The sequence below is a fragment of the Camelina sativa genome, chromosome 12 (genome assembly GCF_000633955.1).
Source record: "Camelina sativa cultivar DH55 chromosome 12, Cs, whole genome shotgun sequence".
In the NCBI taxonomy this organism is placed as follows: Eukaryota; Viridiplantae; Streptophyta; class Magnoliopsida; order Brassicales; family Brassicaceae; genus Camelina; species Camelina sativa.
The window spans coordinates 32,070,405-32,086,007 of NC_025696.1; the positions used below are offsets into that span (position 1 = coordinate 32,070,405).

At 34.6% G+C, this 15,603-nt stretch overlaps 2 protein-coding genes and 1 pseudogene across 2 annotated transcripts; 1 reads left to right on the forward strand and 2 right to left on the reverse strand.

The window, feature by feature from the left end:
* Positions 5,361-7,476, reverse strand: LOC104733009 (F-box/LRR-repeat protein At5g38396-like). Its single transcript, XM_010452617.2, has 4 exons — positions 7,342-7,476; positions 6,223-7,224; positions 5,964-6,104; positions 5,361-5,874 (listed from the first exon to the last, which is right to left on the reverse strand). Exons 2-4 carry the CDS (start codon positions 7,192-7,194, stop codon positions 5,554-5,556), a joined length of 1,434 nt encoding a protein of 477 aa, XP_010450919.1. The 5' UTR covers positions 7,195-7,224; positions 7,342-7,476; the 3' UTR covers positions 5,361-5,553.
* LOC104734069 lies at positions 10,863-11,595 on the forward strand (annotated as a pseudogene).
* LOC104733010 (putative F-box protein At5g38390) lies at positions 12,258-13,905 on the reverse strand. Its single transcript, XM_019233933.1, has 3 exons — positions 12,991-13,905; positions 12,731-12,871; positions 12,258-12,638 (listed from the first exon to the last, which is right to left on the reverse strand). The coding sequence occupies exons 1-3, from the start codon at positions 13,903-13,905 to the stop codon at positions 12,258-12,260; spliced, it is 1,437 nt and encodes a 478-aa protein (XP_019089478.1).

The following is a 15,603-nucleotide window of genomic DNA, read 5'->3' on the forward strand; positions in this document are numbered from 1 at the left end:
CAAAACCATTCATAGAAAATACTATGGTCGACGATGCTGGTTATCCATTATACAAACGGAGGAAAGATGGGAGATTCGTGCATAAAAAAGGTTTTGATTGTGATAACAGCTTTGTTCTTCCGTATAACCGGGAATTGTCTATCCGTTATCGTACTCATATTAATGTTGAGTGGTGTAATCAGTCACGTTCAGTGAAATATCTTTTCAAGTACATTACCAAAGGGCCAGATTATATTAGAGCTAACGTAGGAGACGAAGACGATCAGAATGAAATCAAGAAATACTATAACTGCAGGTATGCCTATTTATTTAACACATATGTTTAATTGAAAATATGTGTAAACCCTAATAATTTAATATTTATTAATACTATTATTCTTTATTAGATATGTCTCCGCATGTGAAGCAGCTTGGCGAATATTGGCTTTTCCGATTTGCTATCGTACTACTCCCGTTGAGAAACTTCCGTTTCATCTTCCTGGACAGGAATTGGTAGTTTACAATGAAGATGATCCTATTGCAGATGTAATGAAGCGTTCAGCCAGAAGATCTAAACTGTTGGCCTGGATGGAATGCAATAAAAAACATCCGGAAGGTAGAAGTCTCACTTATGCTGAATTTCCAAATATGTTTGTGTGGATTAATAGTAAAAAAATCTGGCAACGAAGATCTGAAAGAAGAAAAAGTTTTGCAATAGGTAGAATTACATATGTACCACCTTCGATAGGCCCGGCGTACTACTTGAGAGTTTTACTTAATACAGTTCCAGGTGCCACAAGTTTTGATTTTTTAAAAACGGTAAAAGGTAAACTGTATAAAGAATTTAAAGATGCATGCTTTGCATTGGGATTATTGGATGACGACAAAGAATATATTCTAGCTATAAAAGAGGCAAGTGTGTGGTGTTTTGGGCCGTTTCTAAGGAAGTTGTTTGTCATACTATTGCTTTCGAAAAGTGTTTCGGTGCCTCTCGATCTCTGGCTCGCTACAAAAGACATATTGTGCGAAGATATTTTGTATTTGCAAAGGAACCGTACGAATAACCACAGTAAGTATTTAGTTTAAAAAATATAAATAAATATAATAGTATAGTATTTCTAAAATTTACTGATCTACACTAACGTATGCGATTATTATTCTGATCATAAATATGTCAACTAAAAAAAATTATCCCTAATGCAGGTCTAATGTTAAGTCAGGAACAGATAACAAACTTATGCTTAGCTGAGATTGAAAGAATTATGCGGTCCAACGGAAGCTCTCTGTCAACTATTGTGAATATGCCTAAACCAGACCAATCTGTGATGGATAATAATGAGAATAGGCTTCTAATAGATGAGAGAAACTACAGCCGTGATGAACAAAGAGAGAATTTAGACAAGTGGTTACGTATGTCGACCGAAGAGCAACAAAGTGTCTACCTAGAAATTATTGAAGCTGTGAATTGTAACAAGGGAGGTATGTTTTTTGTTCATGGATTTGGTGGTACCGGAAAAACATTCTTGTGGAGTATTCTTGGCGCTGATATTCGATCTAGGGGTGATATTGTTCTTAATGTTGCATCGAGTGGTATAGCTGCTTTACTTATGGAAGGTGGTAGGACAGCTCATTCTAGATTTGGTATACCCATCCATGTGGACGAATTTACAATATGTTCGATAGATGGTAAATCACATGTTGCCGAGTTAATTAGAGAAGCAAAGCTCATTATATGGGATGAGGCTCCAATGATGAACAAATATTGTTTCGAAACCTTGGATAGGAGTATGCGAGATATTATGAAGTGTGATCGGATTTTTGGAGGTAAAGTTTTTGTTTTAGGGGGTGATTTTAGACAAATTTTACCGGTTGTGCCAGAGGCTGGGAGAGTTGGAACAGTTTTAGCCTCTATAAACTCATCATTGCTTTGGGATAGTTGTAAAGTACTTCGGCTTACACAAAACATGAGGCTTCGCAAGGCGAAAAATAGTCAAGATGCAGATGCTCTCTCCACATTTTCAAAATGGCTACTCGATATTGGGGATGGCAAGATCAACGAGCCTAACAATGGTGAGGTAGAAATAGAAATACCCGAGGATTTATTGATTGTTGCATGTGATAATCCTATAGAAGCAATTGTTAAACAGATATACGGTCCATCATTTGCAACAAGGACCGATGCAAAATTTTTTTGCGAAAGAGCTATTCTTAGTCCAAGAAATGATGATGTCGATAAAATAAATCAATATATGCTCTCTCAACTTCCAGGTAAATTAAGAGTGCAACTTTTTAAAAAATATTTTTTTTGCAAACAAAATTCAATATAAACAGTTACTTATTTGAATTTTATTATATCCAGGGGAAGAAAGACAGTATTTGAGTTCAGACAGCATCGAGACTTCCGATACAAGTGCATACGACGATATGATCTACACTCAGGAATTCTTAAACAGTATTCACGTTTCTGGATTACCTAACCATGTTCTGACGCTAAAAAAGGGAGCACCTATCATGTTGCTTAGGAATATTGATCCTAAGGGAGGTTTATGCAATGGTACGAGATTGATTGTCACACAAATGGCGAATCATGTTATTGAAGCAAGGATTGTAACAGGTAAAAGAAACGTCAACGACAAAGTTCTTATCCCTAGGATGTTTGTGTCGCCACCGGATGCAAAGTTTCCCTTTCGTATGAGGCGTCGTCAGTTTCCCGTTGCTCTTGCATTTGCGATCACTATAAACAAAAGCCAAGGACAGACGTTGGAACATGTTGGATTGTATCTACCCAAGCCCGTATTTACACATGGACAACTATACGTTGCATTTTCCAGAGTTACAAGCAGAAAAGGATTGAAGATTTTGATTACAGATGAAGAAGGGAAATGTCAGAACAAAACCCTTAATGTAGTTTTCAAAGAAGTCTTTGAAAATATATGATTTTCTTTTAACATCTAATATCTACTATAACATTCCATTCCATAATATTGTCATCTGATTCTCAGTTTTTTTCACCTTAATGACATTACCTTTTAAAATATCAATATACAAGTGTTAAGTTTTTAAAAATGAGTACGGTAAAACATATTAATATCCAAGTGTTAAGTTTTAAAAATTGAGTACGTATAAACATCTTAAACACGTTAACATAAATTATATTTTCTACATAAACAATGTGATGAACCTTATATTAAAACTGTGTTTATTTATATAATATTATAATTTAAAATAATCAGACTAAAGCGAGAAACTAAAAAGATTGAGACGCAACGTTTAGTCGTGACTCTTTGTATTCTTACAAATCAAAAATCCCCTTTTTGTTTTCGTTAACATTGAAGAATCAAGCAAAACCTAATTTGAGAGAATCATGAAATTCGATTATATTGCTGATCTGGTTCGAGAAAGAACTAATTGGTGTATCAATGTCAAGGTCTTACACTCTTGGACAGTCAGAGAGTTCTTCAAAAAACGAGTTCTGCTTCTTGTGGATCAAAAGGTTAGAGTCATTATCTGAATGATATTTACTTAAATTTCGAGTTCTAACAGTTGTTGTATATAAGACTTCTTACAAATTTTTTGTTAAACTTTGAAGGGTGACACTATTGAAGCTCCTTATTTGAATGATACACTCGCTAACCTCCCGAAATATATATACGATGGTGAGTGGTACAATATTAGAAATTTCAAAGTGATCTATCCAACCCTGGAGGATAGGAATACTCATCACCCCTATCAGATTAAATTTACGGGTCAAACCACAATGACGCTGCTCGAATCATTGAGTCCTAAGAATTACTTTAGGTTCGAGGATTTGGATGACATAAAACATGGAAGAATATATCATCCCATAACTTTCGGTAAGTATTTCTTAAATTGATTATATTAGTTTGAAACAATCCGTCTATATAGTTAATTGGTATCTTTGTGTTTGAAAAGTAGATTCTTAATTTTAGGATTTATGAAACTTTGTGTATTGGTTCTTCACATAAAAAGGGAATAATAACACTTTACCAATAATAGATTAGCAACACTTTGAAAACCTATATTCTCTATTTTCCCAAATTAGATGTTTGTGTGTGTATAATGGATGTTGAAGATAGAAGACGGCCTGGGAGTATCATTGATATTAATGAAGTTGTTCTCACATTGTTGAATGGCAGGTACTAGATATTTAATTTCCCTTTATGATTGTTACAATTCAAATTAGTTTCTGTCAACATTTTAATTGAGTTGATAAACATGTAGGTGTGAGACTGTGAAGTGTCGTCTCAAAGACAACCACGCTACTGAATTCAGGACCATATGGCAATCAAGCGGGTGCCATCTCATATACAAATCCGAACCTGTATTCTGTGTAATGCGGTTTATGAGGGTTGGAGAATATGAAGGTATGTAACGTAAGTTTTAATTATCATAAGGTAATCAATAAAATTACCTAAAATTCTAAATGTCCATAGGTTCACCATGTCTTGAAAATACCTTAAACTCTTCGAAGATCTTCATAAAACCAGAGTACGAAGGACTGGAGCATCATCAGGCTATGTAAGATGTAATTATTTTTATGAAATCAAGTTTTGTATGATGTTAAAGTCAAATTTCTTAAAACAATTTATATATTTGCAGGACTGAATTTGCTGGGCGTTATTATATAAAACATGTGATGAACCAACAAGGTTAAAGCTCAGTAACTCAAATGTAAAGAATGGGATGTTGGCTGTCTCTTTTTCTTCTATTTGAAGGACTCTATATTTTAGTTTTTGTATTAACCGCTACTCAAATCCAACTTTCCGTTACTCTAAACTTTATTTTGTAATTTAGATAATACATTCTAATATCGAACTTTTGGAAATTGCTTACGCTCTTACAAAATTTGGTATTACTTATTGAATCTCGATAGCTGTTTACTACAGTTTAGAAGTTTATTTAAAAGACTCAATTAGTAATTCACATTTAGAAAATTATTTTTTCTTTAGTGAAATAAGTCTTTTACTATATATGCAAATACAAAAATGTATTTATAATCTAATAAAATATTATAAAGTTTTTAAAAGTTAGTTTAGAAAAATAACATGTCATAAAGTAACAAAACAATTATTATTAAAATCTTAATACCGCGCTTTAGGCGCGGGTACCTCCCTAGTATAAAGATAAAAACAATGTTCGCTACAAGAAGCTTCATATATAGTGCAATCGTTTTCTAACATAGCATCGTTGAAGTTTTCAAGTTCCCTAAATCGTTTTTTGTTTTTGCGACTTCTCAACAATGTAACAATGTGATCAAAACTTTAGTGAGATGTTTATTAGCTATGAAAGACTGGAAGAGTTTCACCTTAATAAGCTTAAGTCAACATTTGCTACTTCTAGGAAACATGGACACAAAGAGCTAAGAGCAAATTGCTTGTGAATAAAAATAAATAAGACAAGCCTCAATAGTAAATGACTCAAAACATTTGAAAAAGAGGAAGAAGAAAACAACAGGTTTTGAAATTGGTTTGGGTTGCGTCTGTTTGGTTTGAAAACATTTCAAACCAAGTAAAATAAAATCAAACTATGAGCAAATTTTGTTCTTCAAAGACTTCATTGTGCACTCCACTCCTTATACAAGTCCCCATTTACCAGGAACTGCACATTGCAATGCTTGTTGTAGAGTTTCATATTCTCCACGATAGCTTCCAGGTCTCTGCCCTTTATATCAACATTCATATAGATCTTGATCTCCACCAAACACAGAAAATAGTTCAAGAAATGATTTATCATGTAACTCTCTTTCATTGTTCCTTGAAACTCTTGGATCTCTAACACCTTTACTGGACAAGATGTGAGTGAACGACCCTTTTCCTTACGAGAAACGCAGTCACAAGCATCCCCGCATTTATCTGCGACATGGTGAAAGAGACCCTGAAAACATAAAAGCGACTATCAGAGATTCTATTCAAAGTATAAACTCTATCTTTGTATATGTTTGGCAAATGAGTTGTTTTTTATACCTCAAGGACTAGAGTTTCTAAATGTGGACAGTTTCTTATAAGAACTGACATTGCTTGCCATGTATAATTTTCGCCACTCTTAATAGTTAACGATTTCAGGTTGTTGAACAGTGGCATCGAATCACAGCAGAAGGAAAGCACCTAAACACAAGACAAACCACAATTAGACACTCACCATTAAATGTCTTAAGACAAAACCTTCACTTCCTCGTTAAAAATGGTGACGAACAAGACCGAACAGAAAAAGAAGAAAACTGACCTCGAGAGTAACAGCAGACAATTCCAGATACTGAACATTTCGTATGCCATTCAAAAGCTTCCCCACATTTTCAAACCGGAGAACAACATTGTCATCACCTTCATCTAACAAATAATCATTTGGCGCTCTTGCTCGCTTGATTTGATCTTCAGTTACCAAAAGGCTGATTCTAGCCTCAACTAAGTTTTCCATGTTAACTACAGGGTAGTCTTTAGCAACATAATCAGAGTAACAGAAGTAAACAAGACTAGGTGTATCAAACGAAAAAGTGCCTGAATAATGGTTGTAATTTATCGTTAGTGTCTTGAGGTTTGCATTTGACACGGTGACATCCGTAACGCTCCAGAACCAGAACACATCATCCATGACCAATTCCTCAAGCGCAGGCAAAGCTCTAAGAAAAAACTCATCAACATAAAACCCAACTGACTTAATCACGAGAGTTTTAAGCATTGGTAAGACTATCCCTTCAGCCAACCAACCAACAGGGGCGGTAGAGATCGTATCCGGTTGAACACCAATACAAAGACTATCTAACTTCAGCTTAACTAGATCCCTACTCTCGAAACATTTTGAAGACAGCAGAACGTATTCATCCATACACAAATAGATTAACAGATCAAGTTCACAAACACCGCGCGCCAACACGTTACTTATCCAATCATCGACTCGGTTTGAATCAGAATCACGCATATTTAGACACTTGAGGGAGGCTTTCTTAATGGGAGAATTACCTTGCAATGCCAATACTCTATCAACAAAATCCATGAAACTCTGTTGAATTTCGTACCTTTTATGCTTACCCTCTTCGGGATTGAGAAAGACAGAGTTATCAATGTGAAGATTAGGGACAAATGCAATAAGATTGCGCCACCTCTTGGAGAGGACAGATGTCAAAGCAGCCTCCTTTGTGGTAAGGAATGACAAGGTATGACAAAGAATCTCGTCTGGTAGATTGCTTAAGAGATCCATTTTTTCTCTGCACGAAACCAAAGAGCTCCACTGCAAGATAGAGAGAAACCCTAAGTTAACAAGGCAAATAGAAAGCAAAAAAAATCAAATTTGTGGAACGACGAAACCGCAAAAAAAAAAAAAAAATGAGTAGACTTTGATACCTACCTTGCAAAAACTGTTGCAAAGGCTTTAATCCAAGACCCAAATTTTAGGGTTTTCAGTGAGAAGCAGGAGAGAGACCCAAAGCTTTCAGCGGCCTTCTCAGTTTCGGCAATGCAATTGCAGATGACGAAAACGAAATTGAGGGTTTCAAATTGAAGTAGTCTGGTCTGAATATTGGTTCGGTTTTATCCGATTTTTTTAAATCATCGGTTTAGTTTTTGGTAAACCGAGATTGCTTGAGTTTTGGGCTACGAAAGTAGAGGGGTCAAGCGGGCCTAATGGCCAAGCCCAAATAATATCTCAGCAGGACAAGTAGACACTAAATATTAGAACCGCGGGATGGATTTGGACATAACTTTTATGTGTGCAAGGGTAGCGGGCGGTCCATCGCAGTCCAGAAGATAAAAATTGTTCGCCGCAGACGGTCCAGATAGATGCGGGCCGGCCTGTTTGACACCTACGAAAGTATTGCTTTAACAGATTCACGCCAACTTACGAAAGTGATAGGGAGAAAAAGAACATAGCTAAGTATAGGTTAGAATGGTTTCAACGGTTATGACAGTATGGACAGACAAATCCATTTTGTGGATTAGAACACTTTTTATTTACCATTCATTAAGTATATCTTGGAAATGTAAGTGTTAGAGAGGATATATGAGAATCTTATATTTGTATATATCTCATGATATTCGGCACAAATATGATCTTATCACTTGTAACACTATATATACATAATGAATACACAACTCTCCTCTCACCGACATTCATACAATTTCATAGAATCAGAGCTAAAGCTATTCTCAAAGCTTTAATTGATCCTCCTCCTCTCCGTCTGTTTTTTTTCCCATTTTTTTTCTTTTAGTTCCCTTCTTCTTTGTTTATCCTTTCATGAGTGGTGACGACGACTGGCTCCCGCCGTCATTCCCAACACTGATAAGCCCTTTGGAATCACACAGATTTGAGGCTACATTCCCATCTAGCTTGACCTGAACAAGCTGAATTATGATGTATGACGCGATCTCTTCGAAACCCATTGCAGTAGTTTTGGTATCTTGGGACATCTTGATGACACCTCTGTGCCTACCAGTGATGATGAAAAACAGTGAAAAGAACGTGATGGGCTTGTAAAAATGTGGATTTACGGCACGGTCTCGGAACAGCTCCTTGACACCATCCTCAAAGCCAAATCCAAGGCGCGTGACATATGGCTCACGCTTGAAGATTTGTTCTGTGCTAAAAAAAATAGAAAACTTTTGTAGTACAGACCATTTTTACATAGAAATAGATTTGTAGATACACTCTATTATTCGCCTCAAAAATAGAATATTAATGAAGTATTGGCTACAACATCCATTCGAATCCTTAATATCATCAATATTAATACAAAAATTAAAGAGTTTATCTCTCACTACAACAAAAAGAATAGAAAGAATCTAAAATTACTCGTAAAACTGAAGTATTGTATATAGTACTATCATCTTCATGAGTTATTAGGATCTCGCTTAGATATTGTATATGAATTTAGAACTTTAAACTTTAACACAAAAAAACATATCTGAAAAGTAGAAACCAATGCCACTTTCTTTTATGTCTGATGTTGTATCACATCTGTTTATTTTGCGCTACGCACAACAGTACAACCTATGTTGTAGCTTATTAAGTTTTGTCATTAGGAATTTAGGAGTATCTGTCTTGCTCTTTACCCTCTTCCGGATACAGAAAAACAGAGTCATCAATATCAAGATTAGGGACAAAGTCTATACACAAAGACCATCCCATAGGTTCACAAATTCGTTTTACCAAATTGCTTCGTTGCAAACTTATGTTATCTATATTAACATTTTTTAAGTATATTTTGTGTTTTACTTTTATAGTTTTAGTTATTTAAATTTTTATTTGCAACTTTAATTCCTAAAAATTGCACAAAACTCAAATAGTAAAATGAAAGAAATCGACCAAAATCATTATAGTTTATTGCCATAAAACTCCACCATATCTATAAGTTTCTTTTAATCTCTCAAAATGATACAACCGATTTTCCAAAAAAAAAATCTCTATCATCTCCATAAAATTAACACAATCAATAAAGTTCCTATAATCTCTCTAAGAATCTTGCTTAGATAATTTCCATTATTCTCTTTTATTGTTCACATGAATCTTATTATTCTCTATTTTAATTATTTCAGGGAATGAAAATCCACGCACATTAGTCAAAAAAAATTGGTTAAACGTTACGTGAACCATCTTCCTATTGGTGAATAAAGATTCATAAAGATAAAAATAAAATACTATTGTCTTTTTAATGTTATTGTGAAAAAAAAATTGTTCTTTTTGGTAAGATTTTTCTGCAAAAAAAAGAAAGAACAAAATCATACACCACCAATAAATATTAAATTGTTGTGAATTATAACCAAAATAAACTTAACTTATGTTTGTAATACTTTGTAAAGTAAACAAGAAATAACAAAGAGAGAGAGAGGGAGAGAGCAGCCGAGAGAGAGAGAGACTTTGAGAGTGTTTTTGATCAAAGAAGAACTTATGTATGTCATTCTTATTACACAACTCCTATTTATAGTGCATTACAAAACATATGAGTCAGTACCTATTAGTTGTGGTAATGACAAGTGGAAGTTGGTGTAATATTACAAAAACAAGTGTCCTAACATGTGTCTTGTGATGGATTAATCACAATTCTATTTCATAATATAAATATCATATTTCCTTAAATATTCAAATAACAATAGTTCTCTCAAATTCAACCCACATTAATTCAAAACAAATACTATTATATTGTAACATCAATACTAAAAATCATAAAAACTCACTATTCAAAAGCAAAATAAAATGTATATAAAAAATAATTGTCTAGTGGTGTACCACAGGTTAAATTTTAATTAGTTCGGTTATTATAAGACATTAAACTACCGCGTCTGTCAAATGTGAGGACAGATTGTGTTGCTTGTTCTTCGAGACCTTTAGTTTCTGAAAATTTCTTTTATAAACTATTACCCTCCGATTTGGGCAACCAACCTTAAAGTTATATTTTAATTTAATGTTTGGTTGACAAAAACAAAAAAAAAGCCATTCAACTAATAACTCACCAAATTATTTGTTTGCTTTTACTAGGTGATTGTCAATACAAATAAATTGTTGTTGTGTATCTTGGCTTTATTATCTGTTTGAGCTACCTACAATTTATTTGCTTCTACAAAGTCCAAATCTTAAACTGTTAAACATTCATTAATCAATACACTTCACACATATCGCAACTATGTTAATGATTAACTTTAAAAATCAAAATCTTATATAAGAAAATAATATTTACTCATATCTATCTAACTCATATATTTTAATCAATGATATTGTAGCCGAGAAAAAAGGTTAACAGTTGAGTGTATCTCAAGCATTATTTTGTACTTTGCTGAGTTGTTGTTGCTAAATCTAAAATAAATAAATAAAAAAGATAAAGAGAACAGAAACAAAAAAAAATAGACAAGAAGCTAAAAAAATACCCTAATCCGGTGATGTGCCTAGTTCCCGACGATCTGGTAGAAGAAATCTTTGGAAATTGCATGTTTGATGTTTTCCCTGGATGTTGGACGATGGGATTCGGTAGGGACAAAATTAATGGGACTTATAAAGTAGTAAGGATGTTGTTTGAGTATTGCAATAACCAGAGCCGTTATTGTGAGATTCTTGATGTTAACATTGGTGAATGGCGGAAACTGACTCCGCCTCCTTACTATGTGGGGCATAGAAGGAAGTCTACGTGTGTTAATGGGTCCATCTACTGGTTAGAAGTAATGTGTGGTTGCAAGATACTAGCTTTTGATCTTCACACGGAAGAGTTTCGTGATGTTCCAACACCGCCTCTATCTGAAATATACGGAAGGTCAGGCCAAGTAGCGAACCTTAAAGACCGACTAGTCTTAGCCATAACCTATATGAAGAATACTCATTGGAATGTTAAGATAATGGAGCATGGATGCACACGGAGCAACATGGAGCCTCACTTACTCTATACGTTTATTCTCTATAAATATGCTCCCATCTTATTTGGGCATTTTCTAATTGTGTTATTGGACAAGGCCAGTCGCGGTTTCTAAGCGAGGAAATCATCTTTTCCATGACAATGAGAAGAGGCTGTTCAAATATTATCCGGAGACTAACAAGGTACGTATCGTCGATATTTCTCCTTCTGTTGAGAATTTGCTCCCACTTGGACGTTCGGATTCTACTCACAAAATCAAGACATGAATTTCAGCATCTAGATCACATGCCGAGCTTTCAGATATCCAATTTTCTAGGACGGCTCGAATACCCAAATATTTTGCTTACCACCGCTGTTGTGGCTCTTGTTGTGTCTGTTGTCTTGTACTAATTTCTTTAGAGAAGGATTTCAGTATCTAGATCACTTGATATCTTTGGATACTTTATTGTCTACGTTAATCCTAAAACAAACGAAAAAGAGTTCACTTAATATTTTTACCGATAGGAACATATATTCTAACCGATGTTGGTTAAAACTCTCGTTCTCGACTCAGAATTTAGTGTTCATAAGTTTGATTTTCTTCTTCATGCTTTGCCAGGAATTAGACTTGGTTGATATACACTTGAAAGGTTGGCTTGTGAATGTAGTCCAAATTCCAGTATGATGGCATGAAATCCACCACTGCCCTTGCAAGGCCGCAGAGTTGTCACTCTCATAGAGAAAATAAGGATTTAAAAAATTCAAATCACACAAACGTACGGTAAGTAAGGTAGCTCATTGACTTTTTCGTTTGTAGTAAATCACACATAAATGACGATCGCCTTGGTTTGAAACAGTTTTCAAGCCAATGAAATAAAAAATAAACCAAAATCAAATTCCATGGGAACTTAACTTTAATTTGGCAGAAATATGAGCAACTTAGGCTTCATTATGGAGTCCACCACTTCTTATACAAGTTACCACTCACAAGGAGCTGGACATTGCAACCCGATGACATATTATTATAGTTTTCCATCATCATCTTTGCAATACCTTCAGACGCTTCAGGGACTCTGAGCTGTCTAGGACCATCCTCTTCCATATAGATCTTTATCTCCTTCAAACACGGAAAATAGTCCAAGAAATGTTTAATCATGTGGATCTCTTTGGTTTTTTTTTTTTGGTATAAGTGGATCTCTTTGGTTGTTCCATGAAACCCTTTAATCTCTAAAACTTTTACTGGACAAGATGTGAGTGAACGACCCTTTTCCTCTCGAGAAACGCAGTCACAAGCATCCCCGCATTTATCTGTGACATGGTGTAATAGACCCTGAAAACATTAAGGATACAATACAGGAGTCAAAGTGTGAACTCTATCTTGTACATGTGTTTGGCAAATGAGTTGTTTATATATATATATACCTCAAGGACTAGAGTTTCTAAATGCGGACAGTTCCTTAGAAGAGCTGGCATTGCTTGCCATCCTCGATTATCGTTGCTCGTAATAGTTAATGATTTGAGGTTGTTGAACACTGGCAATGATTCACAGCATACAGAAAGCACCTTATAACAAGACAAGCCACAGTTACAACAAAGCCATACTCCATGAATTAAGACGAAGTGATGGTCTTCTTTTTTTTCTGAAAGAAAAATATCACAATATATCAAAGAAGAAGACTGACCTCAAGAGTATCAGGAGACAGAACTAGGCACCGAACATTTCGAATGCCATTCATAAGGTTCCCCACATTTGAAAATTGGTTGATAACATTGTCCTCTTCATCCTCAAACCAAATATTGTGTGGCAATCTTGCTCGCCAAATATCTCCTCCATGTACCAAAACGCTGATTCGAGCCTCAAACAAGTTTTCCGTTTTAGCTACGGAATAATCTTCTGCGGCATAACTAGAGTAACAGAAGTACGCAAGGCTAGGTGTATCAAATGAATAAGTAACAAAACTACCGCAGTAGTTTATTGTTAAATTCTTGAGGCTTGCACTTGATAGAGTCACATTAACATCCAAATCATCCAAATCTTTCCAGTCTATATCATCTAGGACTAATTCCTCAAGCGCAGGCAAAGCATGAAGAAGAATGTCAAACGTATCAACAGATACCGAAACTAAATGTAGAATGAGAGTCTTGAGCGTCGGTAAGAAAATGCTCCCATCCACCAAACGAATATCAAATCCATAACTTAATGTTAGCTTAACTAGTTTCTTGTTCTGGAAAACTTTCGGAAACATATGATTTCTATCTGCTGATGGCGTATCATCAAAGATCGACAGAACAATCTCCGAAACACCACGGACCATCACATTCTGTATCCAACAACTCACACGATCTATATCAATACCGCCCATACCACCGAGGTAGAATTTCTTAATGGGAGAATTACCCTGCAATGCCAAAACTCTATCCACAAATTCCATGAAGCTCTGTCGAAAATCACAGTCATCAATGTGAAGATTAGGGACAAATGCAAACAGATTTCGCCATCTCTTGGAGAGAACAGATGTCAAAGCAGCCTCCTTTGTGGTAAGGAATGACAATATATGACAAAGAATCTCTTCTGGTAGGTTGTTTAAGAGATCCATTTTTTCTGCACCAAAACGAAGAGAGTATATATATTTACCAAACAGTTCGCATGCACTACAAAACAGAGAAAGGGTTTGATCTTTCAATTCATGTAAAATCCAAAGGAAACACGTTAAACTGGTAACATAGCCATCTTATGGAATCGAACATGAACTTTCGGAAGGAAAATTTAAAGCTCACAAAGCAAATAGGAATCTTATGGACTAAGGAACCCTAGAAAAAAAAGGAGTAAACCTCGAAACCTACCTTGTTACATAAACTCAATCCACGCCCTAATTTTTTAGGGGCTTTAGTGAAAAAGAGAGATGAGATTTGCTTAATCGCTTGTTTCTTTGGAACCCATGCACAAGCGAAGAAGTTACGAAGAAAGACTCAAGCTTTCAGGTTTCAACAAGACACATATGCAAACAAAAAAAAAATCGGAGCAGCTTGAGCGTTTGTGCTACGAAAGTAATGAATTGCTTACACAGAATTAGGCCCAAACTTTAAAAAATAACAAAACTAGACGTATTGTTGACCAAAGAACCAAGCAAAATAGTTATATTAACATTTTCTTAAGTACATGTACTTTTTACTTATAAATTTTAAAAAATTATTTACAAAATTAATCCTTAAAATATTGCATAAAAAACAATAAGTAATACTCTATATGACAAACAAAATTGATTACTGATAATATACCTTAAAATTTTGAGAAATCATTTAGGTTCTTAAAATACCTCTACTAATTTGGTTGATAATTTACTAAATTTATAATAATTATCATATATTATCAAGATAGTATATGTAATGGTAAACTAAATTACTATACATACATGATTATTTGAATATTCTTTACCTAAATGATAATGTCATACGAGGTAACAATCCACACTATGTGCAAGTAAAATAATTATTAATTAATTTTACTATAATTTATATTTACAAAATTTATTATACTTATCCATAAAAATATTATTACGAATCTTGTGTAGTATATTTTTTTTAGTTTTATATGAATATGTAAAACTCTCGTTCTTGAGTCAGAGTTTAGGATCATAAGTTTGATTTTCTTCCAACTATATTTATAATTGAAAAAAATACAAAATCAAAAGTTAAACACTTATGAAGGTGTTTTATATTTTACTAGATTAGAATCCGCCCGATATGCGGGTTAGATTTTTTCAAATAAAATTAGATTTAAAAGAATATAAAGTAAATATTTTAGTAATCTATCTATAAAAGTAAATAGATACACCGAGGTATCCAATGTGACATTTGGTGTAAAAGGTGCGCGACTCTGCGGTTGAGACTATTAATCACGTTTTCTTTGAATGTCCTCGCTCGTGTGAAGTTTGGGATTTATCTCCGACTCTGGTCTCGACAGAGAGTTTTACATATGAGTTAGTGTAATCGAATTTGGATTTTATTTTCTGGAAGGGTGCTTCTCAAAAGGGTGATCCTGATCAACTCCTTCGAATTTTATGGGCAATCTAGAAAGCCAAATTTTTTCAATGTTTAGAGATTGTGGCAAATGATATAATTGCTAAGGCTTTGGGCGATAAGTTAGCCTTGGAAGAGGCACTCTCTTTTACGGCGGTCATGTCAGCTCCATCTCCGTCTTTGCATGTCCATGTTTTTCACCTCGTGTTTAAGACGAAGCCTCTCCCCCCTGCATTTGGAGTTAGAAGAGTTGTTTTGGTCATAGAGTGGATACG